Consider the following 24,600-nt stretch of genomic DNA (forward strand, 5'->3'; position numbering starts at 1 on the left):
AATTCATGGCCTTGTCCATGAAAAAACTTGTATCACGTCTTGCTTACTCTCTTTTCAAATGGACTGGACTACTGCTTGATGAGATTACCTCGCTCATCATCAGTCTCCTCGTCCTCACTGTCCGTCTCGTATTCGCTCTCGCCCTCACTCTCTTCTTCCTCTGCGTCCGTCTCTTCCTCACTCTCCGTCTCGGTTTCTTCATCGTCATCTTCTCCTTCTTCTTCCGCCAGCCAGTCGTCGAGTGTCTTCTCCTTGAGCGGCGCTTTAGGCACCCCGCCGAAACCTCCATCTCCACCAATCCCATTCAGGCCTCTTGGACTCATTGTGTTGTCTGCGGTCATTCTACCGCTACTGCCCGCCGCTGCGTCCAGTCTCTCAGCTGCCGACATATTCCTTGCAGTTTCATACGCCGACACGTAATTTGAAGAAGATGAAGTCGCGGCTTCGTCACGGAGTGCGGGATCTGGCTCATTTCCTTCCTTGACCCAGCGCGGCAAGTCTTCGTATCCTTTGAGTCCTCCAACACCGCCTTCATCACCAACTACTAGACTGGCGCTTCCCAGAACATAGCCTTTCCGCGTTTCACTTGGGCTGGGAATATGTGGCACCGGCTTGGGTGCCAGAAGCAGGAGCGAAGCCAACTGTGTCGAGGTAGGTGTCGCCAGTAGTGCTTTGTAAACGCGAGCACGGTCACGAAGGTCATACGAAGTATCGTATCTTACTAACAAGAGAACATACTCGTACAGTGCCTCAATAATATGTGGTTTCTCCTCTTGAGGCTCGTTGTTCTGGGCGAGTGCATCAAGATGCTCGTCTCTGAACCCGCCTTGTTCCTCTTGAAATTCGTCGATTAGGGAAGAGCTCGGTTTGGGCTCCTCCACTTTGGGCTCTGGGGGCGGATTGGCTGTCAAATGATGGACATAGACCTTGGCTGCCAACAGCACAATCTGAAGTTTGGCTGGCTCAGCCTCATCTGCAAAGCCTTTGACAAGAATACGGAGGACATCTGCAGCAATATTGTTCTCCGGATCCAAGCCGGCGAATTCGCCGACTAGCCAAATGATGCTGGCGCGAGCTTGAGGACTGGTGGCTGCATCCAAATGCTTTGCTAACCGGATAACAGTAGTGCGATGGGCATTTGGGTCGCGTTGAATCAAGTGTCGGATGACTTCCAGCGACTCCGCTACCAAATGGGCATCGGCAGATCCAATGTGTTTTAGCAGTAGTTTAAGACATCTGGCCGAGGTCTGCGGGCTGGTCGCAGGGCTTTGCGAGCAGCGTCCAATTGCGCGTACAGACTCTTTGACTAGTGCTGGGTCTAAACTGCCAGAATGTGAAAAGTGGCTGAGCTCGGCAAGTATTAAGCTTTGCAATCTCATATGGGCGTGAGGAAATATCAAGGTGAGCAGCTCGAGCTTCAGCTGCCATATGTGCGGTGCATCTGTTGATCGCACCAAGAAGTGTGTGTAGTACTTTACAAATGGCTCAGGATGTGCCAAGCAGACCTGTACAATGTTATACAACGCTACGTGCTGGATGTCGGCAGCAGATCGCAGCAGAGAGATCAACGGCCCGATGGCTTGGGTCAGGTACTCGGGTGTACCGAGATACAAGTAAGTTCGGGCTACCGCTATCACCACGGCAGCGTTTCGGGATTGGAGCAACGACTGGCAGCCTTTTAGCAACAATTCGAGATCAGGATCCAGTACAGCAATTTCCTCCATGTCCTGTTCTTGCTCGTATTTTTCAGATTCGCTCTCAGAATCATCATAAAATCCTTTTGTGGACTGCGAAGGTTTGCTATTCGTTTTAGCGCCAGCCGCCTTCTTGACTTTTCTCGTCTTTCTGGGAAAGCATTTCCGTGCATAGACCATCATCAATCGCAGTGTAGCCAACTGTCCCCATTCGTCCATGTCGACTAGCTTCCGTACCAAGGCGCGGTAATGCGGGTGTATGAGGTCTAAGCGATCCGGACACAGCTCTAGGAACGATGCTACAGCGGCTCCAGTCACAAAGTACTGTTTGTCTCCCAACAATGTCGACAGGTGCTCCAGCAGCTGGGGTTCGGTGTTGGGGTCCAGTCTGTAACATTTTGGTATCGCCAAAGCTGCTGCCCTCCTTACGTATGGCGACATATCTCCAGTACCGCGCTTGATTCCCAGACTCACAATCTGGCTAATTACGGGGACCCGTATGCTCGACATGACTCGTAACGCCAATGCGCGCAATTGAGGATTTGTATCCGTAAGCGACTTTTGAATGGTATTGATTGAAAGGAGAGCGGTATCTGGCTCGTGCTCGGCATGCTGGAGGAGGTATATGTAAACGAGCTTCTTGACCTGAAGCGAGGGCGAGGCGACATTCTTGATTACGTTGGAGAAGAAAGGCAGTGTTTGCGCAGGAGGTTGTCGGTAGGACATCTAGAGGAACTATAGTCAGTTACTACACGTCCCAACGCGTGCCATGTCTGCTGAGATGGCTCGAATTCATGGTGGGGTTGGTATACAGTGATTACTCTCCGGAGTCCCTCCAAGACATCGCGCTCGGATCGGCTGTCGAGAAGCTTCTTGAGTTGGCTCGAGGGCAGTTCTCTTGTGGGCGCTCGGCGGACATTGCTGGCATCGCGGGCGGCTTCGAGGGTAAGGTCGCGGGCTGTAGAAAGAGACCAGTGAGCAAAGCTGGATGGATGCATAGTGGACGAGCGAGGCGATTACATGTTCAAGACCCGTCGAGTACAAATCGCAAAGACACACAAGATGCGATGGATGTGTAAGAGGAGAAAATTAAGAAAGGCGCCATACCTGTCTCCAACAAGCTCGATATGCGACTGATGGACTCCATGACAGCGACTTAGGCCCGGGGAGGTGTGCGTTGCTTCCGGGAGCCCACGACTCGATTCGTCTTTGCCGACAGACGGGAGGCCGGCTATGCAGAGTCAGGTAGGGTATGGGCAGCAAAGGCTCTGGGCGTCGAGGTTGTGATGATCCGTGGCAGCGTGCATGCGCTGCGGCAGTTGGAGCCATGGACAACAACGGTGGTGGGGTGTGAATCGGGGAGCGGGTACAGCCGCCGATTGGCACTTGCAGCCCGTGCTGACCGTCCATGGCTTTTGGTAACCTACATGGTAATACGTACACCTAGAGTATTCGGCGCCACACAACAGCAGCAGCAGCAGACATCGACATCGCGCTCCAACGGGCACATGGCAGCCAGAACTTATTCGACACTCCATCTGCCATGTCGCCGACGCCGACGGTACTCCATCCGCTAACACTACTTGGGTTCCTCCGCTATGTCCTGACTACCCAGTCCAGCACAAGTCCGACCTTGTTAGTTATCTGCTCCAGCCAGGAATCTTTCTTGGAGTACCTTGCTACTTCATTGCGGCAGAGTTGCGGCGAGCCAGCCACAGACGAGCTAGAGCGACTGCTTGCGCCTTCGCTCCACAACTTATTCACGAGCCGACACGTCAGACTTGCTTTCTGTCCATCTGTACAGGCACTGCTCGCCTACTTGACTGCATATGGCCATACTGCGGCTGAACCCATAGCTGAGACCAAATCAAAGGAAAGGGTCGTGTTAGTAAATCCACTGGCGCTGCACGCACCAACGCCATCTTTCTCCGCCCAGGGATTGTCACGATGCTTTGCTACAGCGGCCGACGCTGCACTGAATACTGGCGTTCAACTCCATATAGTCGAGTGTGAAGGAAACTATGATACTTCTGCAGCCCCTGCCGAAGAGGACGTTGAAATAGATACTGAGCACGAGACTCGACGCGAAGCTATCATTGGAGATCCATGGGAGCAAGAAGTATCCATTCTCAATGTTTCAGCAAGGAGATTTGGTTCTGGAAGCAGTGGAAAAGCATGGGCGGGTCGGACCGTCAAGGTGAAGAGGATTGCAAGCAGATGGTTTCACTTCGACCAGCTCGAGAAACATCAAGCACATTCGAGTCAAGGACGGAACGAGATGTAAAAGGTCCTGAAAATTTTGATTCTTTCAAAGCTATAAGATCGATATCTGGTCGGATTGGTGTATCCGTCCAAACGGTCGACCGTCAGCCGTCGCTTCGTTACTTCGTGGGAGTTCAAGCACTCTGGATATCCACCGCTTCCAACTAAAAGAGGCTGCTGTGTTGCGCAGTACGACAATACAACCCTTTTCCAACACGCCGACTTAGCCGATTGCCTATGACCAGTCCTTCTTGATGTCGAAAGACCACTTGAACTGCAGGTGGACCTGGTTGTCGTCGTCGACGAACTTGGAGAGGGCTGTGTAGTGGCCGCGACCAAGCATGCCAGAGGGAGCTGTTTCGGGCTCGACTGGAGGAAGAGTTAGCAGAGTGACGTGGCAGTTTTTGTCGAAATGGGACACGTACACTTCTTCTCGTAAAACGGCTTCTCCTCAGTGTTGGGGCCGTATGAGCCCTGTTGTGATGGTCAGCGTATGTGTAGATGTACGAGCCTGGTAAGGATAGGCACCATCATCTCCTGCAGTTTGGCGCTAGCACCCATGCGGGTCACCTTCTGGAGGTACTTAAGACCTGCCAGAATCTCGTGCTGGACCTTGAACTGTGCCTTCATGCGGAAACTTGCACCTTCCTTGATGGTGAAGGGCTTCTTCTCGAGCTGCTCGAGGGCACCAGGAGCACGCAGGTCGATGATGATGTCGTCGCGGCCCTCTACCTCGAGACCAAGGGATAGAATGATACACTTGCGGGGGTCGTTGGGGTCGGAGATGTCCTTGCCCTGGCCAAGCCCAAGGGACGCCTTCCACTTTTGCAGAGACTCATCATTTTGGTCTGTGGCGGTCGAAGGTCAGCAAGTGTTGTCAAGCTGTTTGTATGGGCTAGCCGCGCGATGGGGGTGCCACGTACCCAGCTTCTGGTACTCGTCGATTGTCTTCTTCTCTCCGACCTTGAAGCCCTCGGTCTGCTCGGCGTGGAGGTCGTCTGCGTGGTCGGCCATGGCGGGTGTGGTTGGATGGAGAGGGATGGGTGGTTGTGTGTGGCTGGCAACAGGCGGCGAGAGAATGTTTGTGGAGAAGTTCAGGGTCAATTGGAGGGATGAGGGGCCCAAGTAGGCGCGGCCTCATGTTGAGCCTCGAAGTTAGCGGGGCACTTTCACCGCTCCAGCAGCTCAAAGCGGCTAAGGCGCCTGGTTCCTGGCGGGGCCTGCCGCGTCGCTGGGTGGATGGTGGATCCCTTTGATACGTCGCATGCCATCCAGACTCGTGCTGCGACACGAGTGCATGATGCACAGTCCTCTAGGGGGCCAGCGAGAGAAGAGACGACGAGCGTGCTGAGGACGAAGACGTCTCACAGCGGTGCAGAGACACGACCCCGCGCGTTCACACAGACGAGAAAAAGCAACATCAGGCCTTCAAGCCACTGCTGCTGTCGACGCGCTGCCAATTGCCTTTGGCCCGTCGACGCCAGAGCGCCAGGGTGACGTGTTTAGCGCAGTTGGTCGCAGACAGCCTCTGGCTACCAATTCGGAGATATTATCTGGATGCGATGGGGATTATGCCCTGCAGGTCATGGGGATCGCTCGCTTCAGATGACTGCTTATGTTCATGGCTGCTTCGCATTGCTGCTCTTTGCTTCAGCTTTGCCGACCGATACCGGGCTGATGCTGGGACAGAGCAGTGGCCTGTTGAATGCTGATATTGCCAGGTCCATGGATGACTGCCCAGATGCATTAACCTGTATGTATAAGTATATACCTACTTAGATGCTGCTATATATCTGGAGGGCTAGGGTGACAGATCTGATACCGTGCGAGGCGCCGTAATGCTTGGATGTGGATGTCAGGCTGCTGTCGGGTGGCGCAGTGTTAGCGGCCTGGGGCAGACAAAGGGAGCTTGCCAGTGTATGGACGTTCATTGTACGTTGGCATGTTTGTGTGTTTGTGTATGGATATGTACATAGCGCGTAACGACAGGGCAAACGCGTGATCTAGTGGCCCTCGTCTCAAAGCAGCGCATCCAATCTGCACGACACTTCATCGGGCCTGCAATGGGCAGAAGAAATGTCTTCAAGGCCAATCGGCAGCAGCACTAATATAGCAATACTCTAGAAAAAGCGCTCCAAAAGAACGTAATAACAAGGCCGCTGCCAAAGTCTGATGAGCGCGACAACATTGCCCGGGTGTGGCTAGACTGGGCGTGGGCAGCGCTAGTGCACAGGGATAGCACCCCCATCGCTTCTGCCTGTCTGTCTGTTCGCCTCTGTCGCAACTACGCACTCTTTCATCATCACGTCGATCGCACGCGCAACACGCACTCTTATTTCCTCGCAATATTTTCGCGATACCCCAAGCGCTGCGCGCCGCACCTCCCATACATCCATTGTAATATCCTCTTCCAAGACAACCCCCCCAAGACTTCGCCAAAATGGTTGTTGATCGCGTCCTCCCCGAAAGGAAGAACCCGCTCCTTGAGCCCACCGACTCGACGGCCAGTACGTACACGTCGCGCATCGCGTCGCTTCTCATCTCCTTCATCTAGCAACGCGACTGACAAGATCGCCCAGTCGAGATTCTCATTGAAAGACGTCGCTTGGGACAAACAAACTTGGGTGTCAAGGCTGGCGTCTCGGGTATTACCAACGCGACAAAGCTCGAAAACATGGGCACTTTCGACTACGCGCACCTCAGGGTTCCGCTGCCAAAGGATCTTACGGGATCCGGCATCTTTTCGCGAAATCGCATGTCCGCTTTCCCAGAGTCATATTTCTTGATGGTACGCCATGCAAAACAATCAGCAAGCGCATTGCCCTGAGCGCAGTCGACGACTAACGCGACAAACAGCGACGTAGTAGCGACGGTTACATCAGTGCGACTGGAATGTTCAAGGCTGCGTTCCCCTGGGCTTCGCTCCAGGAAGAGGATCTCGAACGCAAGTACCAGAAGACATTCCCTTCAGCTGGTGACGAGGAGGTAGCCGGAAGTGTTTGGATTTCGCCAGAGGAGGGTAAGTTTTTTCTTTGAATATGAAAAATCCCTCAATCCGCAAATGATGGACATCTGACACGATTCGCTTAGCTCTGGCCTTGTCCGAGGAGTACTCGATGCGCCACTGGATAGAGGCGCTCCTCGACCCCGCGCCCATCGAAAAGGGTGGCAAGGATAAATCAAACACCCCCATCCAAATGCCTCCCAGATTCGATGTCGCAAACGCCCAGCCGGCCACTCTTCCTACATTTGGCTTTCGCCAAACTCGCGCGCGCTCGGCCCGATCAGTCTCACCCAGCAAGGCCATGACCCCCCCAGGCCGCAAGTACGCGACCCCGCGAAAGGGCCGGTCGACAAGAAGCGCTATGAAGCCAGAGGCTACCCATGCAGATGACATGTTCAGGCCTATTGAGGCTGTCACCCCGTCAACTGCGCTTCAAAACAGCATCGCCAGGCGCATAGCGCCTGACGAGTCGATTGCGTCATCGATCGAGGGCGAGGTGAAAGAGGTGGAGCAAGAAGTCGAGGCGGCGCTGGATGCTGAAAAGAAGCCAGAGCTCGAGGTCCAGGAGGGCACAGTTCACATTGAAGTGAAGCAAACCGTTGAGACGAATGGCGACACGGAAAAGACCAGCACCAGCGTCACGGTCGATGTGCCACACGACCACGCCGCACTCCCCGAGCCCGAAGACCCAACGGCCATGATTGAGGAGGCCAAGCGCATGGTTGCCGAAGCACAGAAACTCGAGGGCGGCTCGCCATCGGTCACGCGGTCGTCGAAGCGCGGAATCGAAGAAGTGCTAGACGAGGAAGATTTGGCCGAGGAGCGCCTCAACAAGCTCGCCAAAAAGGCGTACACGACCGAACAAAAGATGACCAAGGAAAAAGTGACACGGAGGGCACTTGTTGGTCTGGGAGTCATGGCAGCGATTGGGTAAGTTTTTATCCATCTTTAGAACCAACCATTCAAGCGCACATAACTAACTTTCTGACAGAACCGCATTCCAATACTTTGTATAATGTCATCTTTATATTCCCTCCGGCCATCTTCCTTTTTTTCCAACTTACTGTCAAACGAATTTCTGCGATATGTTTTGGGTTACTTTGGTTTTTTCGATCCATCGTTTGGAATGTGCCTCCCCTTCCTTCTTCCCCACTTTCTTCCGGCCCTGGAGATAACTCTTATTTTTTATACTCCGATGTACTACACCTTTTTTTGAGCTTCCATGGCGTATGCGAGAGGTTTTTTGTGATTTGGTTTTTTGTTACGTATGTCGTCCCCCATGCTTTTGCGTAGAACAGGGCCAATGGCGGTGGATGTGGAAGGAAGGGGAAATTCCGGACGCAGCGGCACAATGTTTATTCGCAATGGGTGGGGTATTTGGGACTGGAAGGGGGAAAACGGGCGAGCGAGAGTGTGTGACTGCGACGAATCTAATCATTTTAATCTCATCCTTCCTCTCTCTTTCTCTACGCATTCACAGCCTTACCAACCAACTCCCCCACCTTCCCCACCGCCTCCTCATAATCATCAAAAACATAAATCGGCAGTTTGGCCTGCTCGAGCACCTTCTGCCCCTTCTCCTCATTCGTGCCCCTCAACCGCACCACAACCGGTTTCTCCACCCCTACATCCCTAAACGCCATGATGATTCCCTCAGCAATCATATCGCAGAGCGTCAGTCCCCCGAAAATATTCACGAAAACAACGCTGACGCGCGGATCAGCGAGGAGAAGCTTGAAACTCGTTTTGATAGTCGCAGACGTAGCTTTGCCGCCCGTATCAAGGAAATTGGCAGCGGATGTGGTAGGTGTGAGGCGCAGGGCGAGGGTGTCGAGGACGTTGAGGGCGAGGCCTGCGCCGTTGACTAGGGTGCCGACTAGATTCTTAGGACTTGAGTCGGAACTACTACTAGGTGATTCAAGAGGAATGTAGACGATTCCTGCCTCTTCTGCCTCTCGGTCGGTAGCACTTATTGCTGTCTGATCGCGTAGAGCGTGGAGGTCGGACTGGCGGTTGCCGGATTTGAAGGCTGCATCGTCGAAGAAGAGGTAGGGGTCGTAGAAGAGGAGGCTGTCGGATTCGACGGATAGAGCGAGTTTGACGTGGGCGTCTATGGCTTCTTTGGATGTGTAGAGGTTCCATAGGTTGTGGATGGTTTGGACAAGTTGTGATTTGGATTTTGGTGGTAGCGCTGAGAGTTGCATGTGCGCTGTTGCGGCGGCAATGACAGATGGAGTGGGTCCTGTGCGGTAGTCAAAGGGGAAACGGCGAATGCGGTGGGCCAGTTTGGAGGGGTTGGCTGTTGGGGCGGCAATGATGGAGGGAGAGCGGCTGGAGCGGTCGGGAGAAATGCCTAGGTAGTGGGTTGATGGTGAGCCTTCTGGGGGTATGGTGAGGTTGATATTGAAGGATTCGAGGAGGGCTGTGGATTGCTCTCTGGAAAGGTGGAGGGAGCGCTTTTGTGTGAATGGGGAACCTGTTTTAGAGGAGCTTATGGCTGGCCTTCGGTTTGAAGATGTGTGATATGAACGGCGTTGCTGAGCTGCTGACTGTTCCTGTAACAAGTTAAAACATAATGGAGAGTACTTTGACAAGTGTGGGCCTACAATCTTCCCAACATTGCGACCAGACTTTGCAAGAATGCTTTTCATCACCCCACCAAATTTCGCAGGATGATCAACCATAGTCACCCCAGCACTCTCGAGTGCCTTATATTTTGCCTCTGCGGTGCCTTCTCCAAGGCCAACCCACGCTCCAGCATGGCCCATGACCTTGCCATGTGGTGCCTGGAAGCCTCCAATGACAGCGGCAATGGGTTTGGGATCTTTCACACGCTTTCTATAATCTCTGATCCAATCCGCAGCCTCTTCTTCGGTTGTGCCACCGAGTTCACCTACGATAATAATAGCCTCGGTGTCCTGATCATGCTCAAAGACTTTGAGGGCATCTACAAAGTTTGTTCCTGCAATCACATCTCCACCGACTGCAATACATAAACTCTGTCCGAGCCCGGCTCTTGTCAAGGATGCTACAGTCTCATAGGAGAGGGTGCCAGATTTTGCCACGACACCAATGTGACCAGGTGAAAATGTTGGTAGTGGCTGGAAGCCAATCCTACATTTCCCAACAGCTGAGATGATTCCCGGGGCATTGGCACCTACAAGCCGTGACTTTGACTGGGATTGCAGCATGGAATGGATCTTACTGCCGCGTCAGCTCTGTGTCTCTGACATGTTGTTCAGAGCCTGTTGACTCACTCTCATAATATCATGCAATGGTATGTGCTCAGCCACTGCGACGATAAGCGGTACCTCTGCTTCGATTGCTTCTTCAATTGCGGCAGTGGCTTGATGCGCTGCAACATAGATTCCCGTTGCATCAGGCTTCAGCTGCTCCATTGCTGCTCTCACAGAGGGCAGAACAGGCAGTCCCAGATGCTCCCCGGAGCCATTGGGCTTGACGCCGCCGACTACATTTGTCCCCCATTCTATCGACTCTTTTGCATTGGCAGTAGCCTGTTTCCCAGTGAATCCCTGGAAGATGACACGGGTGTGAGAGCCAATCTTCAGGTTCTGGATTGTAGCGTCGTAGTTGGTGCGTCTAGCTGTCGTGGAAAGGGAGGCTTGGCATATCCGGTACCCGGAGTTGCGCAGCATACGCAGGTTAGTGCGCAGGAAGTGCGTTTTGTGTAAGAGCATGTTGAATGGGGGGTGAATGATGAACGTGCGTCTTCAAGTACGCGGCATGGAATGATTGGCTGGCTGATCAGACAACGTGAGATGTGGAAACTCACCGGATCAAACAGTCATCGCATATAGGGCCAATGCCCAAGAGACAGTTTCAGAGTCGACTGTTTTGATGCCTTTCAACCAGTCCGAGATGAATGTACATGCGTACACACGTACATGATGTTGACTTTGAGGCATGTATTGGGAATAGCCGATGCTCATTGGGCGGCGGTTACATGCAAGTAGCCGACACCATGTACCCCTCACGCCTTGCAGTCCTCACACACCCGGACCTCGGAGCATGCCGGGAAGGTTCTAGCCTTCGGCACATATGCCATGTCGCATATTATCACATGTATGTATTTATGTATGTATTAGGTACATGTACTCGTGGGATTTGTCTACTGCTGGGTACCTTCGGCCAAAACGCCCTGCATCTTGATTCCCGAGAGCCGCTCGGGGGCCAGACATGGGGTGAGCCGTCTTGGCGTGTACATTCCGGGGAAAAGCTATGGGTTTTTTGGTAGCAGCCAGGCTATTTGCTATGCGCATTCCTTCTTTCAGGTGCAAAAGAAAGCGTCATTTCTCCATGCCGAGGCCCATGGGCATATTTCTTTGTGGTGCGCTGTCATGACCCTGGTGTGTCGTATGTCGAGCCTCTGAGTGCCTTGCATTGCCTACCGCCTACCGCCTACCGCCTACCCCAGATCCACGAGGGCGGGTCGCGTGACGTTGCTAGCCGTGACTCGTGTGGTCCTTTCACCATCATCCGCCAGCTGGATCGGGACGAGCAACTGTCCGCGCGACCTCGCCCACCGCCTCCTACTCGTCCACGCCGCCCGCTAACACTGGCACGAGGGCCCACTGTCATCATCCACACGGTCATAGTCGCTGGTCCGGGGCATGGCGCGCGCACGGAAGGCGTCGATGGCCTACGGGTCCCGACGACTCTTTATGCCCAACTTCGCGTGCTACCGCCTAGTCTTCGTGACATCGCGCTTCTCTTCCTCGTCATCGTCGACTCTGAAGGCTCCCATATGAGCTGCCAGTAGACCTGAGCTTCTTTTTTGTCTCAAGCCAGCCATCCAGCCATCCACACCCTAGTGGGCATTCCCGGCGCTCATCATGCTCCCTCGCGTGTTCCTCCTCACAGGCTTCGTCCACCATGCCTACACACTATCAATACCTCGTCTTCCCTCCCTGGCCACTTTTGCCGCTTCCAGTCGTGTGCAGCAACAACAACCGCTCCAAGACACACTTGATGCCTGGATAAAGCATGAAGAGCGCATTGCACTGGACAAACTGCTCGCCAACGTTGCGCCTGGAGGTAGCAATGTCCAAGGGAAAGGTGTGGCTGAGGGCACTGTCATTGCCAGCCCCAGTCAAGACGGTCCGGACTACTGGTTCCAATGTGAGTATCTCTCAGACGTCATCCCGCAATCATTTGGTACTAATCTCGTCACAGGGGTCCGTGACGCTGCTATCACCATGGATACCCTCGTCAACATATATGCCGATGATCCCTCGTCCTCGCGCGCGTCTTCTCTATCCATCATCCTAGATGCATATACCTCCCTCCAAGGTGACATCCAGCGCACCTCAAACCCGTCTGGCACATTTGACGACCTTTCCGGGCTAGGTGAGCCCAAGTTCCAAGTCGATGGCAAGCCATTCACCGGCTCGTGGGGACGACCTCAGCGCGATGGGCCGGCCCTTCGCGCACTGACGCTCATGCACTATCTACGCGAGTACAACGCATCCCATCCCTCACTATGGAGCTCTCCTGACTCCGAAGACTTTTTTGGTTCATTCTACACTGCTGAAATGCCCCCTCGTAGCATCATCAAAGCAGATCTCGAGTATGTCAGCCATTTCTGGAACCAGTCGGGATTCGATCTCTGGGAAGAGGTCGAGGGCCTGCACTTCTTCACCCTCATGGTCAGCGCGAGGAGTCTGAAGGAAGGCAGTCACCTTGCCAGAACCTTTGGAGATTTTGGTGCGGCGGACTGGTACCAAAAGCAAGCTGGGTATATTGAGAACCTGTTGGGCAAATTCTGGAATGCGCAAAAAGGACAACTTGTTGAGACGCTATGGAGCAAGAGGAGTGGCCTCGACTGCGGGCTGCTTCTCGGCTCTTTGCACGCCCTTCCTAAGAGCCAATCTGAAGATGATGTCGTGTATCCTCCGTGGTCTGACGAGATTCTTGTTTCTCTACTTGCTTTGACTCGGGACCAGCGCGACCGCTTCCCCATCAACAGCAATCCCTCTGATCAGGATGACGATGATGACAATGTAGACGAATTCACGTTCCAGGGAACGGGCCTTGGCCGTTATCCCGAAGATGTATACGATGGCTATGGAAACTCGAATCGTGGTGGAAACCCATGGTTTCTGTGCACCTCTTCCGCCGCTGAGATTTTGTACCGAACTGCCTCGCACATCTCTGCCACCGGCAACTTGACTGTTACCGATGTCGGCCTTCCCTTTTACGAGTCTCTCCTCGGTAGCTCGTCACTAGATGTCGACGTTGGCACTTTTGGCCCCACAGACGCCCTCTTTCACTCCGTCATCGAGCGCCTTCAGAGCACCGGTGACGAGTTCCTCCAAGTAGTCAAGACGCATGTGGATGCTGAGGGAAGCATGAGTGAGCAGTTTGACCGTGTGACTGGGTACATGCGTGGTGCTCAGCATTTGACTTGGAGTTATGGTGCGTTTTTGCAGGCTGCTAGAGCGAGAAAGATTTCTGTGCATTAGTCATGCGCGTTGGAGGTTTTTAGAATGGGACGGTGCCTTGTTTTTCCATTTTCTTTCTTCATTTGGTAAGGTGAAAGAGAAGCATGGACTCACGATGTTTATGACTGGAATCACGACCTATTAGCGTGGAGTTGGATACTACATTTCTTTTTTCTGTTTCTCTTTTTTTTACTGGAAAGCATCACAGCATGCAATGCTATATACCCTCGCTTTGTATCAATGACTATTCTTATTTTTTCACCTTTAGTGGTGATCTATCTCTATCTCTACATATGCTCCATGTGTGAATCAATAAAGCAGTACAGAACTCCTGAAATTTTTGTCATAATGATATCCCATCCCATGTCTGATGGCAAAAAACCCAATACAGTCTGTATATACCTGAACTCCATACCCATGCCCTACACCTATCCATTTTTACCTCTCCTCTACCCAAGCTCGCAAAATTCAGCGTAGCTCTTCCCCACCTCACCTCACAACTTCTTCCTCTCCTTCCCCTGTGCACGTAACTCCTTTTACTGTATCTTCATAGCTTACCCTCCAACTTGTCTATACAGTCCTCACACAGCCCAGGCTGCGAACTCACCTCCGTCTTGGACTGTTCGCAAGCCTTCTGCCATAGTGTGCGCAGCTTCGACTTGCAACGGTGGAGGGGGACGTCCTTGTCTGGGACCGTGTGGTCGCAGGCTACGAAGTGTACGAAGTTGTATTGGCACATTTGGACTTTTTGGAGTATTATATCTAGTGGTTAGATGTTTAGTGTGTGTGTTGGGTTGTTGGTTGTGTATCAGTAGATCTCTTTTGATGGATTCTAGGATCGTGGTTGGAGATAATCGTATATATGGTCGAGAGGATCGCATTGTGTAAGTGTTTTGTGTGTATATGATCTCTCTGTGTTGTGAGGTTTTTTTCACAATGTATTTGATGAGTGTGGTTATATATCGTGAGGTTGTAGTGAGACAGTGTTGAAACACTGTCGTCGGCGAGCAACATGTCTTGGTTCGAAAGACACCATCTTGTCCTCTCGCTATGGGGATTTTTCTCTTGCTGTTACTGCTTTGTTTAGTCTCTCAATAGTTTTTTTGACAGGAATTTGGTTCTGTTGAAGATTTCACGGTAAGAATAGAGTTGATGCCAAGATACTTTGAAAACAGACAAGAGTGGCGTCTCTCAACTCCTCAAATCTTTACAGTTGCCACACAAGGTCAATAGGAAAGATACAGCACTGGGTGGAATTTTCACAAAATCAAATTCGTCATCGATACTTCTAACGTACATCATGCAGAGCTGTACGGCTGCTTACTGGACCCAACCCAACCGGCTGATTACGACAACGACATGCAAAAACCTTGATATTGCTTTCTGCATCGTAAAGGGGCCATGAGGCGTACGGCACAACCTCGATACTACGCAATATCAGCTCTGCGCATATTCTGAGCCTTTTCTGAGCCTTTCAAGTTGTTGTTTCATTCTCCGCACAGTCCTTCGTACACGGCCTTACCCTTCATAAAACAACGGTTGAATCAAGCTCCACACAACACCACTTCTTCCACCGGGACAAGCCTGGACAAGACATCTTGTGCAGTACCAAGACACTCGGCACCCGAGGGCGTAATTCCATGCATATGTACCCCTCAAATCCGGGGTGCAGGCGCCTATTGTACTAAGGAAAAGGCTAGTAATGGCGATTTGTAAAGCTGGCTTGCATAATAACTGTGGTTAAATGGTGATTCGTGGGGCTAAAGTTCCCCAGATCACTAGCACGATGAAGGCATATATAATTCTCCGTTTTATGTCGGCAAGCGGTATGCCTATAAGGCTAGTGTAGCTTGTCGAGCCGGCAGAAGCAAATGTAGCGTGTGTTTGTCATGGCTTCATGCGCCAGCGCACAACAACGAAGAAAATCATTTACACACACCCTGGTTATATTGCTTATGGGCCTGGTTAAGGACACAGGCATTTCTCGGATGTGCGGCTGTTGCGTGACGATGGCCTGGTTCTGGCGGCGATGTTGATGAAACCCGGCCCCCGCCTGGCTCGGCGCGGCGTGGAGACTTCCACCGTCAACGGTGGAGTATCCCGTCATCCGGAAAGTTTTTTTGGAAGGAAGGAAGTTTCTTTTGCTGGCCTTCTGGTCTTGGTCTAGAACAGATGCGTTTACACGAGAACCCGGAGCGCATGACACGTGGGTCCGGCAAATTTGCGGATTTCATCGGGGAGTTGAACGCCTTCGCCGCAGATCTTCGCCCCTTCTCATCACCAACTGCTTACGCTTCCACCGTCTGGGCACCAAGGTACACCCATTACACAGCGCCCTTTCAATCTGTATATCGCATTCCATAATAGGCCCGGGGTCAGGAATGACTGGTCAGCTCTACGCATCATTTTCGCCACGCCCAAGCGCCACACGTGTTTCACGGCTTCACTTTGATTAAACAAGCTCACGGCTGTTGGATTCGCGACTCCTGCCAAGCGATTGTTTAACCGTGGGCAAAGATTAAAAGTGGAAAGCTTGGCATATGCATGCGGAACAGTGAGAGGCTTGAGTGGAGAGGGTGGTCTCCGCCGCTGATGTAGCGCGATTCCTTTTGGGAGCCACATGTCCGGACGGAGCAGATTGCAACCTCTAAGTAAATGACTTCACAGCCTTGCCCCACCCATACCGTTTCATCTCTGTAGCCAACCATCATTGCTCGTTTTTCTCCAAATACGAAACTTTTGGTCACGTCTCTTCTCCCATTGGCTCCAGCCAGCTCCTCGTGAGCACTTTCTTTACGAAAAAGCCAAGTCGAACAGATTACTGCCTACTTTCCGCCCTGCCTGTTTCTCGATCTACATCCTAGCTGATATTACTCTAGCAGATGGAACACCGCTACCATGACGAGGGTGTTTGTCTTGGCTGTGCACAACATCCGGTCTTGTTTCCACTCACATGCCATAGGAGGGCGAGTATAAAGCCATCCTGAGCTGGCTCCAAGGTAGACTATCCTCACCAACCATCACCACAACCACCACTTCCTTTCGCTTCATTCACTCAACAACAACACCATAAAAATGGTTTCTTTCACCTCCATCATCACCGCTGCTGTTGCGGCTACCGGCGCTCTTGCCGCCCCCGCCACTGATGTGTCTCTCGTTGCCCGTCAGAACACCCCCAACGGCGAGGGTACCCACAACGGCTGCTTCTGGTCTTGGTGGTCTGATGGCGGTGCCCGCGCTACCTACACCAACGGTGCCGGTGGTAGCTACAGCGTAAGCTGGGGAAGCGGTGGCAACCTCGTCGGTGGAAAGGGATGGAACCCAGGAACTGCCCGGTATGGACTGCCTTATTCAATTCTGATATACTAGAGACACTAACATCGATACAGTACCATCACCTACTCTGGTAGCTACAACTACAACGGCAACTCCTACCTTGCCGTCTACGGCTGGACCCGCAATCCCCTTGTCGAGTACTACGTCGTCGAGAACTTCGGCACCTACGACCCCTCTTCCCAGTCCCAGAACAAGGGTACTGTCAACTCTGACGGCTCTTCCTACAAGATCGCTCAGTCGACCCGCACCAACCAGCCCTCCATTGATGGCACCAGGACCTTTCAGCAGTATTGGTCTGTTCGTCAGAACAAGCGCTCTTCCGGCTCCGTCAACATGAAGACTCACTTTGACGCCTGGGCCAGCAAGGGCATGAGACTTGGCCAGCACTACTACCAGATTGTTGCCACCGAGGGTTACTTCTCCACTGGTAACGCCCAGATCACTGTCAACTGCCCATAAATTCTTCTCAGAGGATTAAACGAATGGCCCTGATGGCTCTCTGAACGACTGGAAGATGACAGGCGTGGTTTTTGGTTACGTGCTGTGCTAGCTGAGCTGGTGGATTCTTTTCTGTATATACTATCTTTGTCAACCCGATTTGTCTATAGCTTAACAATGTCAAAATCTTGTCATTGGTTACAACATCTCTTCTCATTTTTGCTTGCAAGTGAATTTTGATATGTTTGACAGATGATGACGTTTATTACCAGAGTTTTCTCTCGGGTGTTCTTATATGGATAAAAATAAACAAAGTTCAATACTCGCAATATGAAACTCCATAGTGCCAAATTTAGATGTTTGACTTCACAATAGGCTGGCCATCCACCGCAATCTCATCTGTCACATACAACGGCATAGTGTCTGAGGTCGTTTTCAGCGCCTCCTCAATAATCCCCAATGCAACATCCAACTGCACTTTTGTAACAGTAATCGGAGGTGCAATCCGGAAAACGCCACCAAAAGACGCCATAGTAGCCAACTGCGCCTACAAGTCCATCTTCTGCGACACTGTAGCTCCGACACCAGGAGCACTAGCCTTCGTCTTCCTATCACTGACAATCTCCACACCAGCCATGAGACCGCGACCACGCACATTGCCAATACATCCGTAGCGAGATTGAAGCCGTTTGAGTTCAGCTTGAAGTTTGACACTGAGCCGCTTGGATCGAGCACATTGTCTCCGACAGCTGCAGGAAGCGGATCGTTAATATGTGTAGTGTATAACAAAAACCCATTCTCTTTCGCCTGACTGGCGATTTTATTCGACGTCAGGACCGCACTGAGCGGCATACCGTTCCCCAGCGTCTTGCTTAGAGTAAGAATGTCAGGCACCACGCCCTCGTCCTCTGGATGATGTGTAAAAGCGAACATATCGCCTGCTCGCCCAAGCGCAGTCTGCGCTTCATCGACAACAAGTAGCATCCCCCTCTTCTCGCAATGCTGCTTCAACGCTTTGAGGTTCCCAGGCGGAAGTTCCAACATCCCCCCCACTGGATAAAATCGGCTCAACGATAACAGCAGCAAGCGACCTGCAAGACTGTTTATCTAGCAAATCAAACCCGTAATTCAGCTCCGTCTCCCAATCATACGTCCCATCTCCCTTCCGGAAAATCGAGTGATAAGAATTCGGTGTCGGCAGCGCTAAATTCCCAATCATGTTTAGTCCGTAGTCAGAATGTCCAGCGTGATACTGTGCACCGAGCGATGCGCCCGTCATACCGTGCCAGGACGCTGCGAGGCCGACGATTTCGAATTTCCTAGTGAAGAACTTGGCGGGGCGGGTGGCGGCTTCGTTGCCTTCGCCGCCAGTGCTGAGGAAGAAGGTTTTGTCGAGGCCTGGTGGGGCGACGCTGGTGAGGCGTTTGGCGAGGTTGATGACGGGAGGACTGATCATGCCGCTGAAGAGGTGATCGAAGTGCTGGGCGTGGATTTGGACTACGTTGACGACTTCTGGGTGGCCATGGCCGATTAGGGTGCTCATTTGGCCGGAAGTGAACTGTGATGGGAAATCTAGTGTGGGAGTTTGGGGGAGTTTGGGATTGAGGGCAACGTACGTCCATCATGCGGTGGCCGGATGCGGTTTCGACATAGATTCCATCTATAGATGTGATGATCTTGGGGTGGAAGGCTATTCCGTACGTAAGTAGACAGTCGTCTGCATCGCGTTGGAGTTGGTCAATGTTTGTGTTGTCGTATGGTCGAGACATTGTGTGTTTTGGTTGTTGCACTACAAATACAAAGTATTGTCTAGAACCAGGGCTTATGTGTGTTCAATAAGGCTTGTTCAATTAAGCATGTTGTTGAGCGATGTGGCGTACACATAAGTCCTATCTTGTCTTTTCTGACGGAGAAGGTGAGGTGAGAAAGAGACGGGTTGGTTCCGGGGACTGGAAACTACCCAGTTCCGCATTATTTACGGATAACAGCTTAAATGCAACAATTAGACTCCCAGAAAACATATTGGTCACTACCAGTGCACTTGTATCGAGTGAAAACACCCATTGGTCGCGACAAGATTGCTGCATTGCGGGGGTGGGCAATAACGTTCTACTTCTCTATTGCGCCGAACCCAAACTGCGATTTCCCTCAACCCAACTCCCATCTACATACCATGCAGCTTTGGTGACATTTAGTACCTCTCTGCTAACCAGAAATACAGTTAATGCAGTAGATATCCCATATTTCAGTGAGCGAGTGGTTCAGTGTACATAGGACGTTGTCCTTATCGAGATGAGCCTCTCCAACAGGAGACTCGAACAGTTTGATCATTGTTGAAATTATCAGGAAAATCACTGCTTATAATCAGTCTCCAGGTATTAAAGGCTGCACATGTATCCTTACAGGCACATTGTATCGACTTTACCGTGTCTAAGTGCCTCCGCAAAAGGCAGCAACCTTGGTGAATCTGATTAAGAGCGTGCTGATACCAACCTTTTACACATCTGAAATGCATATGGAAAGTTCAAAAATGTAACTTTACGGTTTCGTACTCTGAGGTGTTGTAGATCGCATGCTGGCTGTCGATACTTTACTACGTTAACAATCGAAACCCCCGTCTCGAATCGCATTCATCTCTTCTTTAGGATAATTAAAAGCACCGAAAATATTGACATTGAAAAGTCTTGTAAATTTCTCAAATTCGGACCGAATATTTATTCAATTGAACAGTCCCGGTGAAAAAGACTTAGGGTGTCCAGGTTAAGAACTATGGGGTCCTACCCAAAAAGGACCCAACGATAACGGGAGTTACAAGTTAGGCCCTAGCGTAGAACCTTGATAATAGTACGAAGCATGTGGAAATTAAACAATCACTTGGCGTTGCTCATACTGTCCAATAACCGCTTCCTTCCTGGTATTCATGGAATTTACAAAACTGCTAATGTGGCACGGTTATGCATCACTGATATGTACAGTGTGCTGCGCCGCAGACCCTCTGAACCCTAAAAGTCAGCTTACCTCTAGATGTCTTTTTTGTGGAGGTTGAGGTAGTAATTGCACCTGGGGTTAAGTAGTAGAGGACTTTTTGAATTTCGTGCGTGCCGTATGCTAGAGCAAAACGGTATGTGTGTACATATTAACTCGCTAGGCATTGTAGACAGCCAATGAAAACATGAACTCAGGAATATCTACTCACACGCTTGTCCAGTTCATTAAAGGGTATCATTAATTCAAGGTCATCGCTATCAACATTCATGCTCGCATACCGCCTTCCTGTCCACCCACGCTAAATAAGACGCGATACAAATAACCATGATATAATCTCATTTTATTCATCCCATCTCATACCCAGCAATATATTTACATTCTTCCGCTTGACAACTCACTCACATTGGCTGGGATCGCGGGTGATGGGCTAGGCGAATACTGCGGCACAGGACTAACCGGCGCGTTATCCGCGTAATATGAATTCGTTTGTTGGCCGGTAGCCAAGGGTGCGGGGGTCTTGTTTGGAGAAGGTGCGCCGTATCCGGCTTGCAACTGCTGCGCGTATGCCGGTTGAGCATTTGGGTCGTAGAAGGGCTGTGCGGGGGCTTGTTGGGCGTTGGGGTCGTAGTGACCGTATGGCTGGGGAGGTGCTTGCTGTACCTGTGGTTGGGGAACAGGCTTTTGTTCGTGGTAGTATTGGACGCCTGCGGGTGGCTGCTGGGGGTTTTGTTGCATTGCAGGAGGAGCGGGAGGACCTTGTGCGGTTTGAGTGATGTTGTCGGTCTTGTTCTTCTTCTTGCGTTTGAGGATGATCCAGACGGCGATGATTATGGCGGCTAGAACTGCGATACCGCCGACGACACCGCCGACTATGGGTCCTATTGGTGTTGAGCCTTTCTTTTTGCTCTTAGTCAAGTCGCCGCCATTGTTGGTTTCGCCCAAGCCTGGCCCTGGGCTAGCAATGGATGTCACATCGTCCGTTACAGTATTAGTAGCCGATGTGAAGGTTACAGAGGCTGCCTTGGTGGTAGTAGACTTGACCCCTGCGGTTGTTGTTGCTTCTGTAGAATATCATGTCAGTAGTATTATTTAGCGACATTGCAGAGAGATTGACTCACCAGCTTCTGGCGTCGTCATGTAGATGATGCCTCCAACACTTGTCTTGGCATCACACCAGTAGTTAGTCAGTGGGTTTTTGTCGTTGATATCCGTGGCCAATTCCCAGTAACTACACGTGCTAGATGCTCCTCCACTGCACGATATGAATTAGCAACTGTGGGTAAAGACAAGACATGGTTCATGGAGTCAACGTACCAATAGATTGAGGAACTCGGCATCATGACATAGTCACCTGAGCAGGAAAAGAACGTGCATGGCTTTGCTGGGTCACAGATCTGGAACAGGTTGCTAGATGTCGCGATTGCATTGCCTTGTTCATTGGCTGTAATTGTATCCCCTTTGGCAGGTCAGTAACAACCAGAGTAGACTGAGGATATCAACTCACAGTACGTAGTGCCATCGTATTCTCGTGTAGAGATGTATCCAATGGTAGTGACGGCCCTCTTTAGCACTGGTGCTGGGGTAATTGCAGCCCGCGGTGCGGCCATGATAGCAGCAGCACCATCTTGAGCCAGAAGGGCGAGTAGCAAAGGTCCGAGCATAACGGATGCCATTGGTATGGATTGGAAGAACAGTAGCAGAAAGGGGGGAATCCATGGGCTAAATGTAGATTTCACTGCGCTAGGTACCTACATACGGTTTGGGATACAAGCGATGCTAATTGTAGCGCCGTCAGGCGGGCAGCAACGCAGAGACCCGCTGGGGCTTGCATATCAGTACAGATCTGGGACGAGCACAATGAAGGCTGTTCAGCCGGGGTAGCGTGCCAAGGAATTCGACCTGCAGAGGGAGATGAGTCTTGCAGGAGCAGTATTGCCCTGCATTTCCCAATTTTCACAGCACTCCCGCTGTTGCACGTCTTCAAATTTCAATCTTGATGTTTTCGTCTTTTCGTTCCCTCCACGTTGATGTTTGTATTTTGCTCGTCGACAGGCCAGCGATTGTACAGCGAACATGGTGCGGTGACGTTCAAGGGTAAGCGAGCTGAGCCAGCACAGCCAGGCGGTATCCGCCCGTGGCGTGTAGCCAGCATTCTGATAGGCCACAGCACCAGCCGCTAGCCCTATTACTTCCCTTTAAAGTGACCGCCAGGCAACCCTCGGTCACTACTCGGGGTGTACAAACCTCACCGGTACGCCAACGGCTCGTTTGGGACGACACGGGTTGATCAACCCCTCATTATGGTATGATGTCCCGCCCCAAAGAGCCTTGCGCCTAAGCCGCAGCTGTCAGATATTTCAAGTTAGTCAAGGTTGATTCTGTATGCACAGCGCAGCGAGGGTTGTGGTTGTGCACGTGGGCATGTCGAAGCCTTTCATTACACTGTCGTTATCTTTTCTGGACTATCTCTTTTCCGCATAAACTTTACGCGATTTTAATGTCCATGCCCATCGTCACCGCCACCTTGCTCTTCCGGATCCAGCTTGATGAGGGTATCGATTCGCATAATAGCAACACACGCCTCCACTGCCGACTTCAACTGCTTGACTTTGCTCATGCTGGGTTCCAGCACACCAGCCTTGAGGGTGTCGTGTACCTTGCCATTGGTAAGATCCAAACCGTAGTTCTTGTAGTTCTTGGACTTTGCAAGCTGCTTGGCATCTTGCGATGAGGGGTCAGCTGGGTTCACTGTACGTTGTGAAAGAGCATGTCGCGATCGTAGGTTAGCAACCAGCTCAGTGGCATCCTTGGCTGCGTTGATTGCCAGAGTCTTCGGGATGGCGAGTAGAGATTGTGCAAAGGCGGCTATCGCAAGCTGCTCACGAGAACCCTACATATATGGTTAGCAACAGAATACTGTAAAAGGAAGTTAGAATCAACTTACCACTGACGTTGCCCACTCTTCCAGGTAGATGTGCAGCGCAGTCTCAACGGCGCCTCCACCTGGGACAATACGTCCACTCTCCAGCGTGCGCTTGACGGCAGATAATGAGTCATGCACCGATCGCTCCATCTCATCGAGGGCATAGTCGTTTGCTCCTCGCAGGATGATGGATGCAGAAGAGAAAGCCTTGGTGCCCTTGACAAGGATACACTCGTCGTCTGAGATGCGCTCTTGTGATACCTCCTCTGCATAACCCAAATTGGCTGCCTCAAACTTCTCGTCGCCATTCAAGTCAGAGAGTGTGCTGACTAGGGTAGCTCCGGTGGCCTTTGCTATCCTTCGTAGATCTTCCTTCTTACACCTTCGCACCGCCATGGCGCCCTTCTCGATAAAGTGCTTTAGGCAGAGGTCATCGATTCCCTTTGTGGTCAAGATGACGTTGGCACCAGCCTTCAAGATCATTTCAATACGCTCAGTAACAATGCCAGCCTCGCGCTCGCGGATCTTCTCCAGCTGTTCCGGATCGTCAATGGTGATGTGCACACCCAGCTTCATTCGCTCCTTCTGCAGGTTGATATCGAGGCAGGCAATCTTGGCGTCGGTAATACGTGTCTTCATAGCTTGCGAGGCGACTGTACAGTTGAGAGCATAGCCCTTGACGAGTATCGACTGGGTAGCGCTTTGACCGTGTGCCTTGAGGATGTTGACAGCTTTTACCGGGTATTTGACCTCGTTCTTATTGTTTGTCATCTTGACGGCGGTCATGGCGTCTACGACCATGTTGGCGAAGAAGTCAGAGTCGGAGCCAATGATCTTGCTGGACATGGATGTCTTTGCAATGTTGACTAGCGAGTCCCGGCCCAGAGCATCGACCTTTGTGCTAATGTTCTCGTTCATATACTTCACAGCCTCCCTCAGAGCCAGCCGGTAACCTGTAATGATTGTGGTGGGGTGAATCTTGTTCTTCATGAGCTCGTTGGCTCTCCGCAGCAGCTCAGCTGCTATTATGACGACCGAAGTTGTACCATCTCCAACCTCCTTGTCCTGCTGCTGTGCGAGGTCGACGAGGATTTTGCCTGCGGGGTGCTCGATGTCGAGCAGACTGAGGATGGTGGCACCGTCGTTGGTGACTGTGACATCGCCAATGTCGTCAACCATCATCTTGTCGAGACCCGAAGGCCCAAAGGACGACTTGACGACATTGGCAATGGCTGTTGTCGCAAGGACGTTCTGGTCGCGAATGTCCTGGCCGCTGATTTTCTGGCCTCCAAGGACTGTTTTGCCAGTTAGTCCATGTTCTTGTTCTCCGCTACCAGAGCTGGCCAAGCTTACACAGAGTGCCCCCGCTGCGTGACTGCTCGAAGATTCCTGCCATGTCGTCGTATTCCAAGCTGTATCGCTGTGTTGTTTGCTGCCTCTACGCGGTCCAGAAAATCTCCAGCACGCCCGCCGCCCGCGTCGGCGAATTGTAGC

The 24,600-nt window shown here is 51.7% G+C and overlaps 10 protein-coding genes across 10 annotated transcripts; 3 read left to right on the top strand and 7 right to left on the bottom strand.

The window, feature by feature from the left end:
• Positions 1-68: 68 nt before the first annotated feature.
• COCSADRAFT_131379 (uncharacterized protein) lies at positions 69-2,998 on the bottom strand (the record flags this gene model as incomplete). The annotated part of the gene is made up of 3 exons (XM_007696636.1): positions 2,802-2,998; positions 2,507-2,652; positions 69-2,420 (listed from the first exon to the last, which is right to left on the bottom strand). Exons 1-3 carry the CDS (start codon positions 2,839-2,841, stop codon positions 69-71), a joined length of 2,538 nt encoding a protein of 845 aa, XP_007694826.1. The 5' UTR covers positions 2,842-2,998.
• Positions 2,999-3,800: 802 nt separating this feature from the next.
• COCSADRAFT_32222 (uncharacterized protein) lies at positions 3,801-5,088 on the bottom strand. Its single transcript, XM_007696045.1, has 4 exons — positions 4,880-5,088; positions 4,485-4,804; positions 4,382-4,430; positions 3,801-4,325 (listed from the first exon to the last, which is right to left on the bottom strand). The coding sequence occupies exons 1-4, from the start codon at positions 4,968-4,970 to the stop codon at positions 4,192-4,194; spliced, it is 594 nt and encodes a 197-aa protein (XP_007694235.1). The 5' UTR covers positions 4,971-5,088; the 3' UTR covers positions 3,801-4,191.
• Positions 5,089-6,396: 1,308 nt separating this feature from the next.
• On the top strand, positions 6,397-7,894 carry COCSADRAFT_21725 (uncharacterized protein; the record flags this gene model as incomplete). The annotated part of the gene is made up of 4 exons (XM_007695882.1): positions 6,397-6,463; positions 6,536-6,744; positions 6,813-6,975; positions 7,047-7,894. 4 exons carry the CDS (start codon positions 6,397-6,399, stop codon positions 7,892-7,894), a joined length of 1,287 nt encoding a protein of 428 aa, XP_007694072.1.
• Positions 7,895-8,426: 532 nt separating this feature from the next.
• Positions 8,427-10,658, bottom strand: COCSADRAFT_177261 (uncharacterized protein; the record flags this gene model as incomplete). The annotated part of the gene is made up of 3 exons (XM_007696637.1): positions 8,427-9,515; positions 9,567-10,160; positions 10,218-10,658. 3 exons carry the CDS (start codon positions 10,656-10,658, stop codon positions 8,427-8,429), a joined length of 2,124 nt encoding a protein of 707 aa, XP_007694827.1.
• An 817-nt stretch (positions 10,659-11,475) lies between these two features.
• Positions 11,476-13,668, top strand: COCSADRAFT_32229 (glycoside hydrolase family 15 protein). The gene is made up of 2 exons (XM_007696046.1): positions 11,476-12,099; positions 12,154-13,668. Exons 1-2 carry the CDS (start codon positions 11,814-11,816, stop codon positions 13,440-13,442), a joined length of 1,575 nt encoding a protein of 524 aa, XP_007694236.1. The 5' UTR covers positions 11,476-11,813; the 3' UTR covers positions 13,443-13,668.
• A 2,464-nt stretch (positions 13,669-16,132) lies between these two features.
• On the top strand, positions 16,133-17,377 carry COCSADRAFT_186403 (glycoside hydrolase family 11 protein). The gene is made up of 2 exons (XM_007696638.1): positions 16,133-16,756; positions 16,811-17,377. Exons 1-2 carry the CDS (start codon positions 16,497-16,499, stop codon positions 17,214-17,216), a joined length of 666 nt encoding a protein of 221 aa, XP_007694828.1. The 5' UTR covers positions 16,133-16,496; the 3' UTR covers positions 17,217-17,377.
• A 170-nt stretch (positions 17,378-17,547) lies between these two features.
• On the bottom strand, positions 17,548-19,016 carry COCSADRAFT_341519 (uncharacterized protein; the record flags this gene model as incomplete). The annotated part of the gene is made up of 5 exons (XM_007696639.1): positions 18,812-19,016; positions 18,287-18,753; positions 17,943-18,261; positions 17,767-17,916; positions 17,548-17,742 (listed from the first exon to the last, which is right to left on the bottom strand). Exons 1-5 carry the CDS (start codon positions 18,962-18,964, stop codon positions 17,548-17,550), a joined length of 1,284 nt encoding a protein of 427 aa, XP_007694829.1. The 5' UTR covers positions 18,965-19,016.
• Positions 19,017-19,262: 246 nt separating this feature from the next.
• Positions 19,263-19,830, bottom strand: COCSADRAFT_210993 (uncharacterized protein). The gene is made up of 2 exons (XM_007696640.1): positions 19,599-19,830; positions 19,263-19,549 (listed from the first exon to the last, which is right to left on the bottom strand). The coding sequence occupies exons 1-2, from the start codon at positions 19,708-19,710 to the stop codon at positions 19,401-19,403; spliced, it is 261 nt and encodes an 86-aa protein (XP_007694830.1). The 5' UTR covers positions 19,711-19,830; the 3' UTR covers positions 19,263-19,400.
• Positions 19,831-20,273: 443 nt separating this feature from the next.
• On the bottom strand, positions 20,274-21,996 carry COCSADRAFT_32231 (uncharacterized protein). Its single transcript, XM_007696047.1, has 4 exons — positions 21,688-21,996; positions 21,498-21,639; positions 21,302-21,435; positions 20,274-21,244 (listed from the first exon to the last, which is right to left on the bottom strand). Exons 1-4 carry the CDS (start codon positions 21,854-21,856, stop codon positions 20,556-20,558), a joined length of 1,134 nt encoding a protein of 377 aa, XP_007694237.1. The 5' UTR covers positions 21,857-21,996; the 3' UTR covers positions 20,274-20,555.
• Positions 21,997-22,576: 580 nt separating this feature from the next.
• Positions 22,577-24,551, bottom strand: COCSADRAFT_106157 (uncharacterized protein). Its single transcript, XM_007696641.1, has 3 exons — positions 24,460-24,551; positions 23,128-24,401; positions 22,577-23,073 (listed from the first exon to the last, which is right to left on the bottom strand). Exons 1-3 carry the CDS (start codon positions 24,500-24,502, stop codon positions 22,678-22,680), a joined length of 1,713 nt encoding a protein of 570 aa, XP_007694831.1. The 5' UTR covers positions 24,503-24,551; the 3' UTR covers positions 22,577-22,677.
• Positions 24,552-24,600: the final 49 nt, after the last annotated feature.

This window comes from Bipolaris sorokiniana (genome assembly GCF_000338995.1).
Source record: "Bipolaris sorokiniana ND90Pr unplaced genomic scaffold COCSAscaffold_1, whole genome shotgun sequence".
Classification (NCBI taxonomy): Eukaryota; Fungi; Ascomycota; class Dothideomycetes; order Pleosporales; family Pleosporaceae; genus Bipolaris; species Bipolaris sorokiniana.

Coding starts and splice junctions, on each gene's coding strand:
- COCSADRAFT_106157 (XM_007696641.1), bottom strand. CDS start 24,502: ATGGCAGGAATCTTCGAGCAGTCACGCAGCGGGGGCACTCTGT. Junction 24,402..24,459: donor ACGCAGCGGGGGCACTCTGT/GTAAGCTTGGCC, acceptor CTGGCAAAACAG/TCCTTGGAGGCCAGAAAATC. Junction 23,074..23,127: donor AAGAGTGGGCAACGTCAGTG/GTAAGTTGATTC, acceptor CCATATATGTAG/GGTTCTCGTGAGCAGCTTGC.
- COCSADRAFT_32222 (XM_007696045.1), bottom strand. CDS start 4,970: ATGGCCGACCACGCAGACGACCTCCACGCCGAGCAGACCGAGGGCTTC. Junction 4,431..4,484: donor CCAAACTGCAGGAGATGATG/GTGCCTATCCTT, acceptor CCATCACAACAG/GGCTCATACGGCCCCAACAC. Junction 4,326..4,381: donor GCCGTTTTACGAGAAGAAGT/GTACGTGTCCCA, acceptor CTCTTCCTCCAG/TCGAGCCCGAAACAGCTCCC.
- COCSADRAFT_210993 (XM_007696640.1), bottom strand. CDS start 19,710: ATGCATTTCAGATGTGTAAAAGGTTGGTATCAGCACGCTCTTAATCAG. Junction 19,550..19,598: donor AAAGTCGATACAATGTGCCT/GTAAGGATACAT, acceptor GATTATAAGCAG/TGATTTTCCTGATAATTTCA.
- COCSADRAFT_32231 (XM_007696047.1), bottom strand. CDS start 21,856: ATGGCATCCGTTATGCTCGGACCTTTGCTACTCGCCCTTCTGGCTCAA. Junction 21,640..21,687: donor ATACGATGGCACTACGTACT/GTGAGTTGATAT, acceptor GACCTGCCAAAG/GGGATACAATTACAGCCAAT. Junction 21,245..21,301: donor CATGACGACGCCAGAAGCTG/GTGAGTCAATCT, acceptor GATATTCTACAG/AAGCAACAACAACCGCAGGG.
- COCSADRAFT_186403 (XM_007696638.1), top strand. CDS start 16,497: ATGGTTTCTTTCACCTCCATCATCACCGCTGCTGTTGCGGCTACCGGC. Junction 16,757..16,810: donor TGGAACCCAGGAACTGCCCG/GTATGGACTGCC, acceptor ACATCGATACAG/TACCATCACCTACTCTGGTA.
- COCSADRAFT_32229 (XM_007696046.1), top strand. CDS start 11,814: ATGCTCCCTCGCGTGTTCCTCCTCACAGGCTTCGTCCACCATGCCTAC. Junction 12,100..12,153: donor TCCGGACTACTGGTTCCAAT/GTGAGTATCTCT, acceptor ATCTCGTCACAG/GGGTCCGTGACGCTGCTATC.